The sequence below is a fragment of the Corythoichthys intestinalis genome, chromosome 21 (assembly GCF_030265065.1).
Source record: "Corythoichthys intestinalis isolate RoL2023-P3 chromosome 21, ASM3026506v1, whole genome shotgun sequence".
In the NCBI taxonomy this organism is placed as follows: Eukaryota; Metazoa; Chordata; class Actinopteri; order Syngnathiformes; family Syngnathidae; genus Corythoichthys; species Corythoichthys intestinalis.
The window spans coordinates 31487899-31508446 of NC_080415.1; the positions used below are offsets into that span (position 1 = coordinate 31487899).

The 20548-nt window shown below is 37.8% G+C and overlaps 1 protein-coding gene across 2 annotated transcripts; it reads right to left on the reverse strand.

Annotated features, from left to right (window-relative positions):
• Window positions 1-126: 126 nt before the first annotated feature.
• On the reverse strand, window positions 127-20239 carry LOC130909814 (transforming growth factor beta-1-induced transcript 1 protein-like). 2 transcript variants are annotated; one of them, XM_057826684.1, is made up of 11 exons: window positions 14550-20239; window positions 10594-10644; window positions 10310-10455; window positions 10180-10235; window positions 9918-10072; window positions 9704-9846; window positions 7493-7711; window positions 6223-6396; window positions 6064-6145; window positions 3047-3195; window positions 127-2987 (listed from the first exon to the last, which is right to left on the reverse strand). In XM_057826684.1, the coding sequence occupies exons 1-11, from the start codon at window positions 14560-14562 to the stop codon at window positions 2721-2723; spliced, it is 1455 nt and encodes a 484-aa protein (XP_057682667.1). In that variant the 5' UTR covers window positions 14563-20239; the 3' UTR covers window positions 127-2720. The 2 variants fall into 2 exon arrangements, with proteins under 2 accessions (XP_057682667.1, XP_057682669.1); XM_057826686.1 differs by lacking the exon at window positions 10594-10644 and having other exon boundaries at window positions 14550-20237.
• Between the last annotated feature and the right edge of the window lie 309 nt (window positions 20240-20548).

A 20548-nucleotide genomic window follows, 5' to 3' on the forward strand; every position in this document is an offset into this window, starting at 1 on the left:
GCTACAAGCGTAGAAAGAGTTCATGATTTCTGTGGGCAACTAGTGACATCTGATGGTCAGGAATAGCACTACAAGAGTCGATTTCCACTCTCGCGTTCAAATAAAATAAAAACTACAAAAAAGAATAGAAACATTGTGAAAGCGTGTTTTTATTCTTTGGAAGTATTTTCAGCAAAGTGCATCAAGTATTTGTGAAAGAATAATGTCACCTGTAATTACCGTGACAGCTTCATTGGTCCGACTGATTGTACACGTAGCAGAAAAAAGGAAATATTTTCTTGAGGAAAAAAAATATCTGCAGAATATTAAAACTGCAGAGCCCAGGGTAGAAAAATCATTTTCTCAAAGGTAATTTGCACCCACAATTGAGTAATCTATAACACAGATTATTAAACTGTATCAACAGTTTAATTATCTGTACCCACAAATTATTTTTCTGCGGGTAGTTGACAAATTTGTACTCACAGATTTCTAAATTGTGGGTACAGATTACCTATAAAAAAAATACTTTTTTCTACTTTGGTACCAGCAATTTAAATATAATCCTATTATTTCTTCGCCTCTTTGGTATCAAAAAAGGTAAACATGTAAAATACTGAACGTAAAAAAAGTTCATTTGAATATTTTTGAGTTTACTTTTGAGTTGGAAAAAAATACTGCTTTGGGGTTATCTTGTAACAGTTTAAAACCAGGAAATCACATTAAATTGACATGATCTTAATTTATCTTGAAAATAACATTGTCTAATACTGTACTATATATGTAAATATAAAAAAAGTGCTTTGCTCCCATATTTTGGCACCTATGGGTAATATATTTTGTTTGCGTGTCAATTACCGTAATTTCTCATGCATAATACATATCTTCAACGAGTACGAGCAAAATTTAAGAAGTTTATCACATTGTATTGCTTAGTACATTCTCCAGATTGTGGAAAAAGTTGCCCTTTAATCAAATTTAACTTAGTTTGTCACTACTAGCGCCATCACAGGCAGCTAGACATGTGGCGATTACTGGTTTCAAGATATACAGTGGTATGAAAACATCAAGGTTTCAAAACCACAAAAATTTTCCGTCACACCGTCCCTACGGTATTAACTATCTTTTATGTCCCAAACATGCCGGGGTAAATCCCTCGCTTGCAGCTGCAAGGCTCAACCCTCCCCCACCGGTTGTTGGTCAGTGTCAGTAAGTCAGCTGTGCTACAAGATGGCTGGAGGAGGTGAAACTCCTGAACTTCTTTCCCCTTTGAAGAAAACGAAATCGCTGGTATGGGAATACTTTGGCGACAGAAAAGTTACTGATGACCGCGTCTTAGAGGAGGAGGGCCAACCAACATGTAAAATATGTTTGCGGAGGGTGGCTACCGATGAGGCAATAGCTCCAATATGATTTCACAGTTATACAAAATTAAAGATTTGGAAATCCTGTCATGAACATTTCCCACCAGCTACGGGAGATAACTCCAGCGTGTTTAGTATGTCTAGCAGTGGTAAAACATGTGGTGTTTTTTTTCTCTCTGGTAACTGTCTGTGTTGAGAAAGAGAGTGTGTGTATAATGTAAACATGATACAAGTCATGCGCATGTAGTTTTTATGGAAAATAATTATTTTTGTTCCGATGGTAATAATGTTGGATAAAAACAAAGGACTGCGATTATTTTAATCTTATTTAGAATATTGGTTTTTTATTTATTTATTTATTTTAACTTAACATTATAGTCATTTTTCAATATGCTTTGAAAAATAAAAATCCCGTTGAATGGAAAGTTTTTTTTTTTTTTTAAACCAAGATATCTCAAAGTAACACATTTTAGAGTTGTAATTACAATACCGTGATACTGTGAAACCATGATATTTCGGCTTATACCGGCACATGCCTACCAGTGGCAGCTAGAATGTAAAAGACCATAGTCCAAGGGCGTAGCTTAGGAGGGTGCTGGGGGTGCGGCGGCACCTGAGCCCGGGCCTTGTGGGCGTAAAGGGGACGTTAGTGGGGAAGGGGAGGGTTAAAATGAAAGGTAATATGATGCTAGGAGCTGTAATATAGTGTATAAGTGTTGAAATATACCTACATACACACACACGGGGGCCCAGTTTGTGGGTGTAAAGGGGGCGCGGTAAAGCGAGGTCAAACAGAATGGTACGTTTAATTTGAAGGTAAACTTCAGGTAAGTTTAGTTGTTTAAGTGTTGAAATATCTTTAAATTCCCCCTGCGCTTAGCTGGTTGTCTGAAGGGCCCTGCAGAAAATTTTCATTTACCACCGCCACCGCCCCACACATTGGATGATCGTCTTGAAAGGCCTGCGAAAGTTTGGAGCGGCCCACGAATAATTATCCCCTAAGACCCCGCCGGACGTTCACCTTGTGGGGGCCCGTTTATACTCATCGCTCCCGTGGCTTGTTCACATTTGTTGCGCCACTGCCATAGCCCATAACAGACTGTTAATTCCAGTTAAAACAGATTGGACGACTATCGCTGTCAATGGCACCCGTTGGGTTAAAATCCAATGTTACAAATTCATAGTCAAGTCAATCAAATATATTTACGGCCAGACAGTATGAAGTATTTCCCTTTGCATTTCATTTTCACCACTCGACACATGAGAAATTACGATACTTAAAAATTTTTGGTATTTTGTTTGTGTTCGCTGTACCCTTCAACACAGTAAAAAATATGTAAAAACAACAGCAAGAGAAGGAAGAGGTCGTCCGGTTCCTCAACCGAAGAGCTTGATAAAGCAAGGATGGCAGTACGGCTTGTTCTCCTGCTCCTTGAAGCACCCTTTGCTCAATGGTTTGAGGCAGAAGTGGCACACAAGGTGGTGTGGGTGGAACTTGGCCCCCATGGCGGTGACGCAACGGCCCAGGATGGGCTGCTGACATGCCTGGCACACGCTGCCCCGCGACTGGTGGTAGTGGGCCTCGCACAGAGGCTGCCCCTCGTGCTCGAAGAAGCTGCCGTTCACGAAGGGGCTGTAACACTCCTGCGGGCGGAAGTGCTTGTTAAATTCCTTGTGTAAGAGCGTATATATTTTCGACTCACCCTACATACGAAGCACTGCGGGTGCCACAGAGAGTTAAGGGCTGAGATGTAGTTTTCCAGGATGGGTTGAGTGCAGCCTTGACAGCGGGAAGCAAACAAAGTCAGGAAGCACTGCTGGCAGTACTGCTGGCCCTCACGGTCATGGAAGCCTGGAAACAAGAACGTCGCTACATTTGGATGGAGATCAAGTGTTGAAAATGACATCCGAGTGTGCGGATGGATGTGGAACTGCTGTCTGCCATGGTATTTTATGCGCAGCACCGCTTTTACTAAAAAGTTGTATTGAGGTATGTGATTACAGTGATCCCTCGCTAGTACTTCGCGCTTCAAACTTCATGTCCTCAGTTGATCGTGGATTTTTTTGGTTTTTTTTTTTTTTCAATTAAAAAAATGAATAAATGCAGTATTTAAAGCTGTCCTAATCCGATCACATCGGGATCAGGCAGTGCACTGGAGTTGCTTATTAAAGTTAACAATGATTGACAGACGTTAAGATTTGATCTTGCCAGAGAAGCATGGAAGCCAAAACTTCAAAGCGCTGCATGCGTCAATCATCGTTTAACTTGTTAAAACGTTGCTGTGGCAACTCATTGTGTGTAAGTGAGTAGCTTGAGCTGATTGGAGTGGCCTCACTCAATGAAGCATTTAATAAAGACAAGCATTTTTCTACTTCATTCTTGTTTAAAAATAATTCGGTGGGACAGTAACATGTTTAAAACTTATCATAATTATTAAATTTGAAGTGCTAAAAAACATTTATTAAAATACTGTAATTTTCGGATTATAGGGCACACCTTACTATATGCCGCCACCCACCAAGTTTGACACAAAAACGGCATTTATTCAGTGATAAGCCGCACTGGACTATAAGCCGCAGCTGTCCTCACTGTATTATGGGATATTTACCCCAAAAGATTTTAACCGGTAATACTTTATTTGACAGCGTCATAAGCTTTGAACCAACTGACTGCAAGGTTTCGTTGCTTCGAGAAGCTTCATTTGGCCATCACTGCTCCCTTGGGTGAGACAGTGAACCTCTGCTGCCACCTGCTGTCAACACTGTTGTCGTCCAACATGCCTCCTAGCATGCATTGGTGCGCTACAGATGTAAATAACAATCAAAATTCATGTTCTGTGCTAATTATTTCTTCAGTTACTGTAACAGTTGTTTCATTAATTGCTAGTTATGATATTTGGTAAAACTGACATGACACTATCATGAGCATTAATGAATGCTTATAACAGATGTCATTAGATATCATCCGGCAAATTATGTTACTAACTCTATGTCCACCTCGGATATTTTACATCCATTCAAAAGTGAGATAATTTGCTGGATGTATCATCTATCATAAACATTCATTAATGTTCATGGCAGTGTCATGTCATGTACATGATGGTCTCATTCAGGGGTCGCGTTAACCGAATATTTTCAGTCGTTGACCGGTTTTTTGTCTCTCTTAATGCATGACGTCGTTGGCTATTCTGTCAGAATATTGTAGCGTCACCGGGGTCTGGCGGCGGCACCGTGATTGACACATCAACGCGAGGTTCTTATTGGTGCACCCGGTGTGCCAGCGCGTCATCCAATTGGTGGACTAGATTGCCGCCTGTGCATAGACCCCAATCACATGACGTCAAAACTCCGCCCCCCTGACTGGAGCCGCCATATTATCCGTCAGCTCGTCATGTTAACACATTACCGCTACATACATGCCTCCAATTACGGCGTGTTTTTCTGCTCATTAACATTAATAATCAAAATGGCGAAGGCGTGTGTGGCGGTTGGTTGCAGTAACAGAGAAGATAGACGGAGAGACTTGAAGTTCTACCATATTCTGAGAGACCCGAAGTGGAGAGCGAGATGGACTGCTGTAATTCGACAAGAAATCTGGGCACCAAACGATCACCACAGACTATGTAGTAGTCATTTTATATCTGGTACAATGCATTTAATATATATTTAGAAGATTTTGGGCTGACAACCACAATTAAGATCATTGTGTGACGTTGGTGATTGGGGTCTATATAGTTGCCTCTTTTTCTTTGGGGGTGGAGTTGTTGTTTTGTTGGTGTTGTTGGCGGTAAGCAGAGTAAAAAGAGGGAGAAAAATACCACGACTCCCGTGTCTAATTTTTCGCCGCCAAGCAAGCGTTATAATATTAATTAAAAATGAATGAAAACTAAATACTATTGAATATGTCATCATTATCACTTTAAAAAATTAAGTGACAGGTAAAAATAGATTATGACCGGATTTTTATGACCCTGTCAGTCAAAATGACAGACAACGAAAATGTCTAGCGCAACCTCTAGTCTCATTACAGATTTATGGCACCACTGTCAAATAAAGTGTTACCAAATATCATAGCTAGCAATTAATAAACCAATTGGAACATTAACTGATAAAATAATTAGTACAGAACATAAGTTTTGATTTTTATTTACATCTGTAGCGCTGCAATGCATGCTAGGACGCATGTTGGATGACAACAGTGTTGACAGCAGGTAGCAGCAGAGGTTGACTGTCTCCCCCAAGGGAGCAGTGAGGCCAAATGAAGCTTCTTGAAGCAATTAAGCTTTGCAGCCAATTGGTTCAAAGCTTCAAGGTGGTAGAAATGCAGTCTTATGATGCCACTGTCAAATACAGTGTAACCGATTAATATCTTTCGGTGTAAATATCCCATCATACAGTGAGGACAGCTGTGGTTTATATTCCGGTGCGGCTTATCTATGAACAAACGCCATTTTCGTGTCAAATTTGGTGGGTGGCGGCTTATAGTCAGGTGTGTATTGTAGTCTGAAAATTACAATAATTATTGTACCGGCAGGCAATGAGTTATTACCAAAATGCCAAATTTATTGTTTTTACATGCTAACAAGCACCATCTTTCCTTGATCCATTCATTCGTTTTGCTTTGTGTCATAGTGACGTGACTTCTCTGCTAGCTTCTCTACCTGAAATCGCGACTGTTCTATTATCCAACAACACTCTGAGTACCGATCCGCTGTTTTACCTTCTTCGCCAAACGTGCCGCTGCACTTGACGCAACAGAAACACTCCGGGTGCCAGTTCTTTTCCAGGGCTGTCACCATTTTCTGTGTGAAAGAATAAATACGCCGTGAACCACGTGTGGCAAATTTTTCTCATGTGTGGTAAAGATGAGGTAAATTACATTGAGTATGGGCTTGTTGCATTGGGCGCAGTGAGGGGAAAAGAGTGTGAAGTAGTCAGACTCGCAGTACGGCCGCCCATCCTTCTCGAAAAAGTTGCGGCTGCCCAACTCCGTCTCGCATTCCGTGCACACAAAGTGCTCCGGGTGCCACACTTTGCCCAATGCTGTTACCACCTGCGTGAAAGGAACGGGTCATGCTAATGCAAGTGCATAGGTTTGCATAAGGACAGTAGGGACAAAACACTACCAACTTTTCAGGGTGGTCAAATTGTCCCCACCAACTTTATTTGCGTTATATAATGACTTCAATTTTATTGGTCAGTTACATTGTCTTCCCATATGTTTCAATGGTTGTAATTATGAAGTAAATTATTTTCATTATGTTCAGATTTACATGTACGTCTTTTCACTTGCTGAATGTGCCGGTCTTTTTTGTTCCCTCCTGAACGCACATTTGTTTGGCTAATGATGTGCCCTGCACACACACACACACACATTAGATATTAGGGATATTAGAAATTTTTTTTCAGCCAGTAGCAGCCACTGTAAAAAATGTAAAAAGACGTCAATGTTGTGGAAGTGGGGAACACACCACTAACTTTGCTACTCACAGTCCGACCGGCATCAGAGTTACCACAACATTAAACTGTGTGAACTTGCTAACCTGCAAAACTTAAGAAGGAAGCTGCTTAGAGAGTGTCCTCCTGTATGTGTTTTCTACTGTTCACGTTAAATTAACTGTGAGAAATGTAGTGAACCGAGGTTTACTCCCTTCTCCCCAATTTTACTTTTTATTTTATTTATGTGGTCTTAAAGCAGCCCAGAGGAGCTTTGATTTTTTTGTGGAGTTTGGCTGTGCTTGTGGACAAAAGCAGTAGTGTTTTACCTGAAGGACAGCTCAATTTTTTAAATCAATTTTTGTTATTCACTGACCAAGAAGTTTTTTCAGTTATATTTAATTTCTTTATTTAGACAATGTATTAGACTGCTATTAAGACACATGTTTATTTATTTATCTATTTATTTTTGAATTCCTGGATAGTTAAGATATGATTAACAAGCTTGTAGGTTTGAATTGAACGGTGTAGGCTGAAACAATACACATAAAAGTTAATACAGATTTGTTTTGCATTGGTCAATTTGGATGTCCTGTTCCCACAAAAAGTGTACATGCCAGTTATGCCATATCGTCCCTACCAATGTTGCGACCAAACCTACACCCTTGCGCTAATGTTGTTCATAACCGTGGAAAAGGACCATGAGGGCTCACCTGACCCACAACCGGCTTCTGACAAGCGGAGCAGTTTCCTTTGGAAGATGTTTGGACCCCTTGCCGGCTCAGGTCCGATTGTAGGAGCCCTAGCATGCTGTCCAATGAGCCTTCAGACGAAGGTTGTGGATGTTGTGTCGGTTTTTGCTGCTGTTGTGGTGTTGCTACCGCTGCGGTGGGTGTCGTTGTCGTGATCACCGGACTGGCGGGCACAGCTGGCTGAAACCAGAAAATAACTTTTTTTGCAGTTTCATGAAACGGAAGGAGTTGCTTCATTTTGGTTTGTTGAGTATCAAAGTTGCCATATTACAACTGAAATGTTCAGTTTTGAAAAAATTGAAAATTGTTATTTCATGTGAGAAAATGGAACTTTACATTAACACCTGAATCTTATGTTGAAACATGACCTTTTAATGTGAATTGTTGCCTGTTTTAACCCTTTCATGCACAAATTATGATTTTTTTTCAGGGGTGTCAAACTTGTGGCCCAGTGGAAAATATTTTGCTGACTCCATTTGACATCCATGAGTAGTAATAGTGTTGCACACATGCGTTTTGCGATGGGCGGTAAAATAATTTATGATTGAATGAATGAATAATCAGTTGACATGACAACTCCCACAGACTTTGCGCCACACCTTCCCGTAGGGGGCCGACCCGTAGAGCGTTGAGGTGGCTTTCACTATTCACTGTGATAAACTCCAACACACGCTGCGTTGTAACGCCGGATTTAGGTGGAAATAAGACGAAGGTTTTACTGCAGTTAAGCAAGCAGGAGTGTCTCGAGAGTGATTTGGTTGAGGATTCAAGGTAATTATTATATAAAATAGCCCCATGCATGCACTTTGAAACATTGTGAATACAATGAAATGAATGGAAAAACTTTAGCTTGAATATTTATGTAAAAACAATGGTAACTGCCCGTTTTTTTTGGGTTTGTTTTTTGTTTTTTGCCTTTAACCAAGAGTCTAGACTGTTTTACATTCATATGTAAAGAAATTCTGTGATTTAAGCATTTATTTAAATTAAAAAGCTCTTTGTTTCGTGACGGCCGCCATGTTGGATTAAACAATACCGTAACTTTGGTTTGAAATATTTACGTAAAATGAATGATAACTGCCCGTTTTTTGCTTTTAACCAAGAATCTAGACTGTTTTACGTTCAAATCTACAGAAATTCCAATATTTAAGCATTCATTTACAAGAATTTTCAACTTAAAAAGCTCTTTGTTTTGTGACGGCCGCCATGTTGGATTATACAATAATGTAACTTTTGCTTGAAATATTTACATAAAGTGAATGATAACTTCCCGGTTTTTGCTTTTAACCAAGAATCTAGACTGTTTTACGTTCATATTTATAGAAATTCCACGATTTAAGCATTTATTTACAAGAATTTTCAACTTAAAAAGCTCTTTGTTTTGTGACGGCCGCCATGTTGGATTTTATATCTCAACACAATAGTGGAATTCAACCAAAATAAGTTGTGATGTACGGTATATAGAAAAATGCTAATTTTGATTTTGTTGAGTAAAATTAACATGACTATGCATATTCTCCTCAAGTATTAGCGTAAAATTTGAGAATCTTACAGCCACTTTACGTTTTGTTATACTTGTATAAAAAAAAAATAATAATCGGGATTTCATTAGGGAACGACTTTGAATTTTTTGATGTCGCTGTTCATGGGACTCATATATGCCTAAGGGAGGGGCCTGTTTTGGTTTTAGGTCACTAGCGGCTTTGGTTTTGAAAATATTTGAATTTTAAGTTTTTGCAAATAGGCCCCCTACGGCTCGGCCCCGTGTCCCATCATCCATTTAAAAAAAAAAAAGATTTTCCTCATAATAAGTAATAATGATTTTTTTTTTTTTTAAATAAAGCCATGAGGAATCAAAAATATGAATAATTCCAAATATTTTTTTCAAAATGAAAACTTAAATAAATAAAATAAATTCAAACAAATTGTAATAAAGTGGGAGAAAAACTAGAAAAAGAAATAACATAAGTTCAAATAAGTGTGGCCATGTGTATTTTTTTTGTGTGTCGTCTTAGAAATCTCTTGTGAGATCACAAAGCTTAACTCTTTCGCTGCCATTGATGGGAATAGACCTCCAATCCATTTTAACTGGGAGGCGCTGGAAGCGAAAATCCAATCGAATTTTACAGAATTATTTACTGCGTATGCAGTATTTTTCATGACATAACTTACAGTGCTTTGGACGCGGAAGTCGGAAAGCGACGCCATCAGTTTATCCAACTCCAATGTAGCTGATGTCGCTGAAGGTTTCGCGCCGGATTCCTTATCTTTCATCTTCTCATCTTTAGAAGTAGGAAACTGAGCCAGGATCTCATCTGGAAGGCGTAACATGTGAAAAGAATGATCAGAATTGTCTACTCTTGAGGAAATAGAGCGTGACAGCGACCTGTGATGTTAAACTGGGTGGCGTTCAACTCCTGAAGCAGATGGTCCAGTTCACTCAGACCCCCTCCGAGCAGCGATGAGGAGGAAAATGCCGGAGGGGGAGGGAGAGGAGGAGGAGTATCAGCTGAGCGGGGAGAGCGGGATTTACACACTGTGCTGGAAGACAAATACAAGAAGTTTGATAGTAATCCCTTAATTCGTTTTCGAGTTATCTTAAATCTGCCAACCTAAATTAAAAAAAAATAAATAAATAACTTGGTCACCTGTATAGTTTGTCAGGAGTGGAATTTTGGGATGTCTTCATTGCTGCTGAAACCGTCTAAGACATACAAAGGAGACTTAAGTGGTAGTATTCCTGGATGGCTATTATGTGAATCTAAGGCTTGGTACTACCTGCTGCGGGGTGTAGGCAGGCGGAGGCGGCCGGACCTCGCCCGGATTCTGCTTAACTGGATCGTGACTCGGCGGATCCGATGTCAGGAGGACCGGACATCGAGCGAGAGGGGAGCCCGTGTTCTCCAAATCGGCCAGGAGGGCGTCTGCGATTAAGAAGGACACGTTAAAAACCCCTGTCCTAGATGGAATCTCAACTGAATTTTCCAGATTTTAAAGACATGTAGTATGCGAGAAGACAGGAAGTAGTAAAAGAAGAAGCACGTGCGCAGACAGTTACGTACCAAAGACAACAATGCGAGGACTGAGAGGGTAGTTAAGTGGCTCAGGCACTCCTGAGGAAAAACGAGACAGCTTCACAACAAGGAGGACTTACAAATATATTGAATAGTTCACGCAAGCCAGCATGGAAAGGATGCAGAGGTAGAACTTAAGCACACCATTTCTTTTTCCAGTCCACAACCTCCCACCTCAATTTTAGCTCTACAGCTGCATGACATCATCCGATTCTATAAAAACCTGGGTTAGTTGAACTCAAATGACTGAGAAAACCAAGTTATTTGACGATAAATACTTAATTTAGCCTTGTGGGTAAGCAGATGCTACATGTGGTTAAGGCTACAGCAGCAAGTGAATGATGTCATGCAGCTGTAAAGCGATTACTCATTGATTGCCATTGACAGTGGCAGATGTCAGATCCATTGGAACTGAGATGGCTTGCATTGACAGTGAAGGAGTTAACAGTAATATTCTATTTATTCATAGATGTTTACTTATTTATTAATTTCTTTTACATTTTTATTTGGAAGAAAATATTTTTAATTTGGCAAAAACAGCAAATTCATTCATTCATTCATTTTCCATGCCGCTTTTTCCTCACGAGGGTCGCCGAGGTGCTGGAGCTTATCCCATATTATGATTTATTTATTTAACGTACCGCTTCATTTATTAGCAGTCGGTCACGTGCAGCGATCTAATGGCAGATTTAGGTTGAAAGAGTATGAAAGCTGTACTGCACACAAACAGGAACGATTGTCTCAGGAGTGATTTGTTCGAGGATTCAAGGTAGTTATTATAGTTTTCGTACCATGCATGCATTTGAAACGTTGTGAAAAAAAATCAATGGGAGAAATTAGCCGCTACACCATTGGCATTATTCTTTGCAATATTTATGTAAAATAACTGCTAACTAACTTATTTGCTTTTAACCAAGAATCGAGACTGTTTTATGTCCATATCTATAATGAATTCAGATATTTAAACATTTATTCACAAGAATTTCCAACGCAAAAAGCTCTTTGTTGTCCTAAGGGGGGGCCGCCACAGTGACTTAAAGACTAGCAGCACATTTGACATGTTTACGTAAAATAAATGCTAACTGCATGTTTTTTTTGCTTTTAACCAAGAATTGAGACTTTGTTTTACGTCCATATCAATAGAGAATTCTTGAATTTAAGCGTTTATTCACAATAATTTTCAATGGAAAAAGTTCTTTGTTTACATATGGGGGATGCTAATTTGCTTACTAACTAGCATCATAGTTCGAAATAATTACGTAAAATAAATGCTAACTGCATGTTTTTTTGGTTTTAACCAAGGATCGAGACTGTTTTATGTCCATATCTATAAAGAATTCAGGGATTTAAGCATTTATTCTGAAGAATTTTCAACGAAAAAAGCTCTTTGTGTTTCCACTCGGTCAGCTTTGAGGGATTGCTGCCTTTTTTTTTTTTTTTCAATATTTAAAAATTTATAGGGAAACAAATAAATGAACCATTTGCAGAATTTCTTATACAGTATTTACAAACAATTTTAATCATTTTGTAGAAAAAAAAATGAAAACAAAAGCAAAAAAAAAAACTTTAATAATTATTCTGAAAGAATGAAAATATTTGTTGCATATTTTGCAATATATATTATGATTTTAATATTAAAATATATATCTACATATATTATTTCAATGGCAAGCAATGAATTAATGAAAATGAACATGCATAGCCATTACTACAAAACTGATAAAACACATAACTATTAATAACTTTTCGTTGTCTCCTTTTTTCATCAAATAATTTGCTAAATAAACTAACTAAATCATATTGTTATTGTTTTTTCTCCGCAACGCAGAGCACTATATCAAAAAGTCACAATTATATACAGAGTATACCGTAGCTAGCTAGTTAGCTAGCTAGATTGGTAGATAGAAAGGTAGCTAGCTAGCTTAGATAGATAGAAAAATAGCTAGCTATTTATAGATAGATAGATAGATAGATAGATAGATAGATAGATAGATAGATAGATAGATAGATAGATAGATAGATAGATAGATAGATAGATAGATAGATAGATAGATAGATAGATAGATAGATAGATAGATAGATAGATAGATAGATAGATAGATAGATAGATAGATAGATACAGACAGGAAAAATAGCTAGCCAGCTTAGATAGATAGATTTTCTTCACACACTCAAGGACCAAATTTCAACAACACAATACAAGGAAAAGATTAAAAAAAAGAAAAAAAAAAAACAAATATATATATATTTCAATTAATAATAAAAAAAAAAATAATAAAGTGAACTACATGGGTAAGGCGTCTCCTAGCAACCCACTTTAAAAAGTACTATGACAAGCAGCGTGTACGACTGCACAAAACAGTTATTTATATGTATATTATAGTAGTAAATGCATAGTATCTACAAAGTACGATATGTCATTATATCGTCGTAAATGTCAGCCAATGAGTCAAGTCAGTCAACGCAAACAAAGTTCCTTCCGTCATCATGATTCACAGTGGCGGTACGAGTGTGTGGCCAGGATCATGTGCACAATCTCCATTCCCCGCCTCCCCCCTTCACCACACATTCAGTGTGCTCATATAAGGAGGTGAAAGTCTCCCAAAGGGAATGATGCCCATATTTAGAGCGAACCCGTCTAAATTGTTTGTCTTGGCCGTTCCAACAAGCTTCCTTTCTCAACACATTAATTCCAACTCTCATGGTTTTGTCTCAGTCTGGAGTTAGTTGCGCGTTTATCAAAGAAACAATTGCGCTAACATTATAAGCCTGAGCGCCACGGGATAAAGACTGTCATCTATGGACACATTTCTCTCAATGCATTAAGTCATTGACTGCGATTGATGGCTAAAGACATTCAATACATTTGAACTGGAAGGATGGCAGCGAATGAACAACCCAGTTCAAATGGATTGAATGTGTACAAGTAACTAACTCATTTCAATACACAGCAGAAGGATGAAAAGAGCCACATGATAGAGTTCTATCATTGTCAATGGCATTGAAAGAGTGAGTCCCTACAGAACAAGCTAGCATAGCTCAGGCTAATGTCAGTTTTCAGCGTTTTTTCCAATCTGTTACCCAAAGTCGAATTGTTCATACACTTAAAAACTGTCTTAACTCATTGACAGCCATTGACGTCCAATCCATTTAAAGTGGGAGAGTTGACAGCCAATGAATCCTCCCAGTTCAAATGGATTAGATGTCTACAAGTGACAAACATTTCAATTCACAGCACAATGATGAAAAGAGCCACATGATTGGATGTCTAATACCGTCAAGGACATTAAAATAATGAATCGGTACAGAACAAGCCAGCGTACCTTAGGCTAAAATCAGTTTTCAGCAATGTCATTCTATCAGCCAAATGTGAATTGTTCGGAGACCTAAAAACTGTCCGATTCTCATTTTTGAGCCTCATAACTCATTGACGTCCAATCCTTTTCAAGTGGGGAGAGTTGACAGCAAATGAATCCTCCCAGTTTAAATGGATTATACGTCTACAAGGGACAAAACTCATTCCAATACACAGCAAAAGGATGAAAAGAGCCGCATGACTAGATGTCTATCATTGTCAATGGCATTGAAAGAGTTAGTTCTGACTCTCAAGACCAACTCGGTCTTGGTTGAATCGCTGAAAACTCTTGGTCTCGATGGCATCTGGTCTCTAGCAAGTCTTGTAGTCTTAAAGTCTAACCTTAACCCAATGCTACTTGACTAAATCCAGATGTTTTGTTAACCTTTCCTGGAACAAGATTCAGTAGAGGGTTTACCAAAGAATCCATTGCTCTAACATACAGTCTTGAGCACTACAGGACAAAGACTGCCATCTATGGGTACATTTCTCTTACACATAAGGAGGAAAAAAACAGGCAATCAGCATCAATGCAGGACTGATTTCCCACTAGGGTGCTCCAAAAACAGAACATGCAGGCATTACTTACCCAAATCCTCCATAGTTTGGATTATGTGACTGTGTAAGCTATTGTCTGTCTACTAGAACTTCTCATGCACCGTTATTCGCCCACACAGGAGGAAGAGGAGGAGGTTGTCCCGTCTCTTTTTTTTTGCGCCTCTTCTTACTCCTTCCCTCTTCCTGTTCCTCGGAGTCAGGAAAGGAGGGAGGGGAAAAGAATGCGGTTCAGAACCAGCATTCCCTAGGCACATGACGTCACTACGACTGGCTGGAAGGAGAGGGACAAATTGGAGTTTAAGTGGTGAGGGCTGTCAGGAAAGACGGGCATTTTTGTCTCCTCGTGATGTAATTGAAGGGTTCGTGTTGGAGGTCACGCCCTGAAATGTTGAGGAAAAAAAAGAGGGAAAATAGAATTGGTGTTGTGATGCCTAGATTTCATTGAAAGCGTTTTTTTGTGTTGATGCTACATAATATTTATGGCCAAACAAAGAAAGAGAAAAAAAATTGGACTTCGGGAATAAAGTTAGAATGTTATGAGATTAAAGTCGTAATACCATGAGAATAAAGTCAAAAATTGTACTGCTATGAGAAAATAGTTGTAATCTATAAGATTAAACCATAGTAAAAAATGTATCAAAATGTATGACTGGTCCTACTAAAAAAGCATATTGTGATAAAGTTCATTATTTTCTGTAATGTACTGATAAACATTAGACTTTCGTATATTTTAGATTAGTGATGCACGAAAATGGCATTTTTCAACCAATACCGATAACTAATAATTTCCTCCTCCTCCCAGCCGATAACCGATACTGTCAAGACAATAATTCTATTAAAAGATATACTATATACAATTTTAAATCATACACAAGAGCAAATGTTACTGTGCAAAAATAGAATGTGTGGCTACTTTTTCCACACCAAATGGGAACAAGTAATAAATTCTAAAATGAATTAATATTCATATTTACAAAGTAAATACTTAATTGCACAAAAATGCTTTTAGGTATTGGTTGAGACAAAACGTCGAATGCACGCATTTGGAGGCTAAACCGAGTATATATTTATCGGATTGCATTATTGGTTGAATTTTGTTTTTAATCTGGATTATCGGTGTGACCTCATAATTGCCATTATCGGCCAATAATTATCGGTAACCGATATTATTGTGCATCTTTATTTTAGATTCATTACACACAACTGAAGTAGTTCAAGCCTTTTATTGTTTTAATATTGATGATTTTAGCAAAAAAGTCCTGAAAAACCAAAAATCCCTATTTTAAAAAATTAGCATATCATGAAAAGGTACTCTAAAGAAGCTACTGACCTAATCATCTGAATCAACAAATTAAATCAAAACCCCAGCGAAAGATTCCTGAGGCTTTTAAAAACTCCCAGCCCGGTTCATGACTCAAAACCACAATCATGGGCAAGACTGCCGACCTGACTGTTGTCCAGAAGGCCATCATTGACACCCTCAACAAGAGGCGAAGACACAGAAAGAAATTGCTGAGCAAATAGACTGTTCCATGAGTGCTGTATCAAGGCACCTCAGTGGGAAATCTGTGGGAAGGAAAAAGTGTGGCAGGAAACGTTGCACAATCAGAAGAGGGGACCGCACCCTGAGAAAGATTGTGGAGAAGGGCCAATTCCAGACCTTGGGGTACCTACAGAAACAGTGGACTGAGTCTGGAGTAAAAACATCCAGAGCCACCGTGCACAGGGATGTGCTGGAAATGGCAGAAGCGCCTGACCTGGGCTACAGAGAAGCAGCACTGGACTGTTGCTCAGTGGTTCAAAGTACTTTTTTCAGATGAAAGCAAATTTTGCATGTCATTCGGAAATCAAGGTGCCAGAGTTTGGAGGAAGACTGGGGAGAAGTGGGGAGAAATGCCAAAATGCCTGAAGTCCAGTGTCGAGTACACACAGTCACTGATGGTCTGGGGTGCCATGTCAGCTGCTGGTATTGGTCTACTGTGTTTTATCAAGGGCCAAGGGTCAATGCAGCTAGCTATCAGGAGATTTTGGAGCACTTCATGCTTCCATCTGCTGAAAAGCTTTATGGAGATGAAGATTTTTATTTTCCAGCACGACCTGGCACCTGCTCACAGTTCCAAAACTAAATGATTTACTGACCATGGCAATACTGTGCTCAATTGGCCTGCCAACTCTCCTGACCTTAACCTCATAGAGAATCTGTGGGATATTGTGAAGAGGAAGTTGAGAGACACCAGACCCAACACTGTGGATGAGCTTAAGGCCACTATCGAAGCATCATGGGCCTCCATAACACCTCAGCAGTGCCACAGGCTGATTGCCTCCATGCCACGCCGGACTGAAGCAGTCATTTCTGCAAAAGGATTCCCGACCAAGTATTGAGTGCAAAGCTGATATAATTAGTGCTGCAGCTATCGAATATTTTAGAAGTCGATTAATCGATGGACTACTTAGTTCGAATAATCGAGTAATCGGATAAGAAACATGAAAAATTAAAATACCTCAGCTGAGCCTCAAACGGTATAATTAAAAAAAAAAAATTTTAAATGAAGATCTATGTACAACAAAAACAATTGGCTAACTTACATAAAAAAGTCCGCTAGCTTAAATGCTATAAAATGCAAAAGTTTTTTTGGTCTTTTTTTTTTTTTTTACAATGCTCTTAACAAATGGTTCAAAAAACGGCTAAATATACCTATAAACTAAATTAAGAATGCATTAAAAAACATTAGCTCTAACAAAAACTTAGCTTACGTTGGTCTTAACAGGGAGCATTTGGATTCAGCCATGTGAAAAGAGGCAGACCAGAGGGCAGTGTATCCACCCTCAATAATAAAACTAATTGCAAACACTTTCCAAATAAACCATTAAAACGCCACGTTAATTAAACGAATACTCGAAGCAACAAAGTTTAATTCGAATATTTTTTTCTAATCGAATACTCGAGTTAATCGATTAATCGTTGCAGCACTAGATACAATTAATTGTGGGTTGACTTTTTTGTATTAAAAAACACTTTTTGTATTGGTCGGATGAAATATGCTAATTTTTTTAGATAGGAATTTTTGTTTTTTCTTGACTTTTTTGCCAAAATCATCAATATTAAAACAATAAAAGGCTTGAACTACTTCAGTTGTGTAATGAATCTAAAATGTATGAAATTCTGTTTATCAGTACATTACAGAAAATAATTAACTTTATCACAATATGCTAATTTTTTGAGAAGGACTAGTACATACATCTATTTTTTTTTTTTTTTTAAATTGTAAGAGGGTAATTTTCATTTTTAAGAATATCAAAGGGGGGAGGAAAAATAGCAAAAAATGCTTTAGCACCACCTAGTGGGAAAAAGTACATATGCCTGCCCACAGACTAAAGTGGTATTTTTTTGAAATATGATACGACTTCATGAACTTTGTTTAAATCAACCACATAGTTAAAGCATTCAGCAATATTTTGAAATGTATTTCAAAATCCTGCGTGGTAGTTGCAGGTTGCGCCAAAACGCGAACATAAAAAAAAAGCTAATATGATTTAGTACCCGTTATGCTTTGAAAGGATAACAAAAATAGCCAATGATTTTTTTCCCCAAATATGTTAATGGGGCCTCAATAACTTGAACGTACCATATATGGTCACATTTTTAAACTTGCCGGATGTGTGAAACATAGCTCAGTCTCGCACTGCTGTAAAACACTCAATACTTCATATTTCTTGTCAAGATCAGCAAGGCTCTGAGCTTTATAGAAACTCTATTGATTATAACCAATATCTGAATTCATTGACTGCCATCGACCGTAACAGACGGCCAATCCATTTGAGCTGGGAGGAATAACAGTGCAAAATTTCTTCCCAATACCTGAAAACACAGTAATATGTGGGGGGCATTTGTTTTCAAAATAGTGCCTAGTAACCATTGTTAGCTTTGATAGGCTCCAGCACCCTCCGTGAACTTTGTGAAGTGGGGAAGATGATTTATGAATATTCCTCCAAGCAATTGGAAAAAAATATTTTCAAACATTAAATCTTAAATTTATACACAAGAATCACCGAGAAGACTTATTGTCTCATTGGCTACCATTGACGGCGACGTACATCCAATCCGTTTTGACTGGAAGTGTTGGCAGTAGGGGTGTGACAAAATATCGAAATGGTGATATATCGTGATACTTTGTATCACAAAAGGTTATAGATATGCTCCTGCCAAGAATCGAGATATCGATTTAAAAAGGTGTCAATGTCTTAAAAAAAAAAAAAAAAAAATGAAAAGGAACACACAAGTTGCTACCGAAATCTTCCACTATAATAGTGTCTCAGTTAACTCTAAGGCTGCATTGATGGTGCACGACGTCGAATCCATTTAGACTGGGAACGTTCGTTCATCCGAAGCCAGTGCATTCACAGTCATTCCGTTCGATTTTCAGAGCATTTACAGGTAATTTCCTATTGAGTTTGAGTCACTGCCTATTCATTTGGGTGATTCCCAGGTCACTTCCTGTTCTGTAACTCAAAATAAACAGGAAGTGACCCGTAAAATCACCCAAAATCAACAGGAACTAACTGAAAATCAACAGGTAAATGACCTTAAATACATAAGCGGATTTTAAGGGGGGGAATGCCCCCCTGGTGACAGTAAAGTGTCATTGCATGAAATTGACTTTCCTATATATATAAAAGTTGTAAAGCAATAAAACTGCAACAAAAATGAATGAATAAAAAAATATTTAAATGGGTCAAAATTATTTTTCGAATAGATCGTGTGACTAGCAGCTTAGACGATCATTTGCTTTGCATATAATTTTCAAAAAAAGTTAGGCGACGGCAATTTTATTTTCCAAAATGATTTTTTTTCTTTGATTGAAAATATTTTTTTTAGGGCTGTCAAACGATTAACATTTTTAATCGAGTTAATCACAGCTTAAAAATTAATTAATTGTAATTAATCGCAATTCAAACCATCTATAAAATATGCCATATTTTTCTGTAAATTACTGGTGCAATGAAAAGACAAGACGGATATATATATTCAACATACTGTACATAAGTACTGTATGTTTATTATAACAATAAATCAACAAGATGGCATTTGCATTAACATTGTTAAAGCGATCCATTGACAGAAAGACTTGTAGTTCTTAAAAGATAGATGTTAATACAAGTTTTTGTATTAATTTTGTATTGAAACCCCTCTTAATGTTTTCGTTTTAATAAAAATTTCAGTCAAAAAATAAACTAGTAGCTCGCCATTGTTGATGTCAATAATTACAAAATCAGTCACACCAAAGCGCCAGCAGAGGGAGACAAAAAACACAAGTAACAAGTGGACATGACTGTGCTGTCATTTTAATATGTTTGAGCGCGGCATGTGCGTTAATTGCGTCAAATATTTGAACGTGATTTATTTAAAAAAATTAATTACCGCCCGTTAACGCGATAATTTTGACAGCCCTATTTTTTTTTTTGATTGAAGCAACTTTTTTGGGGATTGAATGATTTAGACACAAATGTCCTACCCATAAATGGCCCAAGTACAAATAGGACTGCTTCAATCAAAGAAAACTTTTTCAATGAAAAATTAAGTGTTCAAATGCAATTTTTTTTCAATCCCAAATATTTTTTCGCATTCAAAAACATTTTCTGGGATTCAAATTTTTCTTTTTTTGATGGAAGTGATTTTTCTTTTTTTAAATAGATTTTTTCAGAAACAACTTATTTTTTTATTGAATAATAAAGACAAAAACATCCTAGCCAAATTGTGGCCCAAACACAAATCAACATTACTTCAATCAAAAAAAAAAAAAAAAAAAAAAAAAAAAAAAAGCTTTAATATGCTTTTTTTTTGTTTAAAATTTATGTTTTGCATTCAAACACATTTTTTTGATTGAAAATATGCATTTTGATTGAAGCTTTTTTTTTTCCTAGTTGAAGTAACATTTTTTTGATTGACTAATAAAAAACCTACCTCAATACATTGACGAGTAACTACATTGGCACGACAATTTTGGCGAAATGTATTGTCTAAGCAGCCAG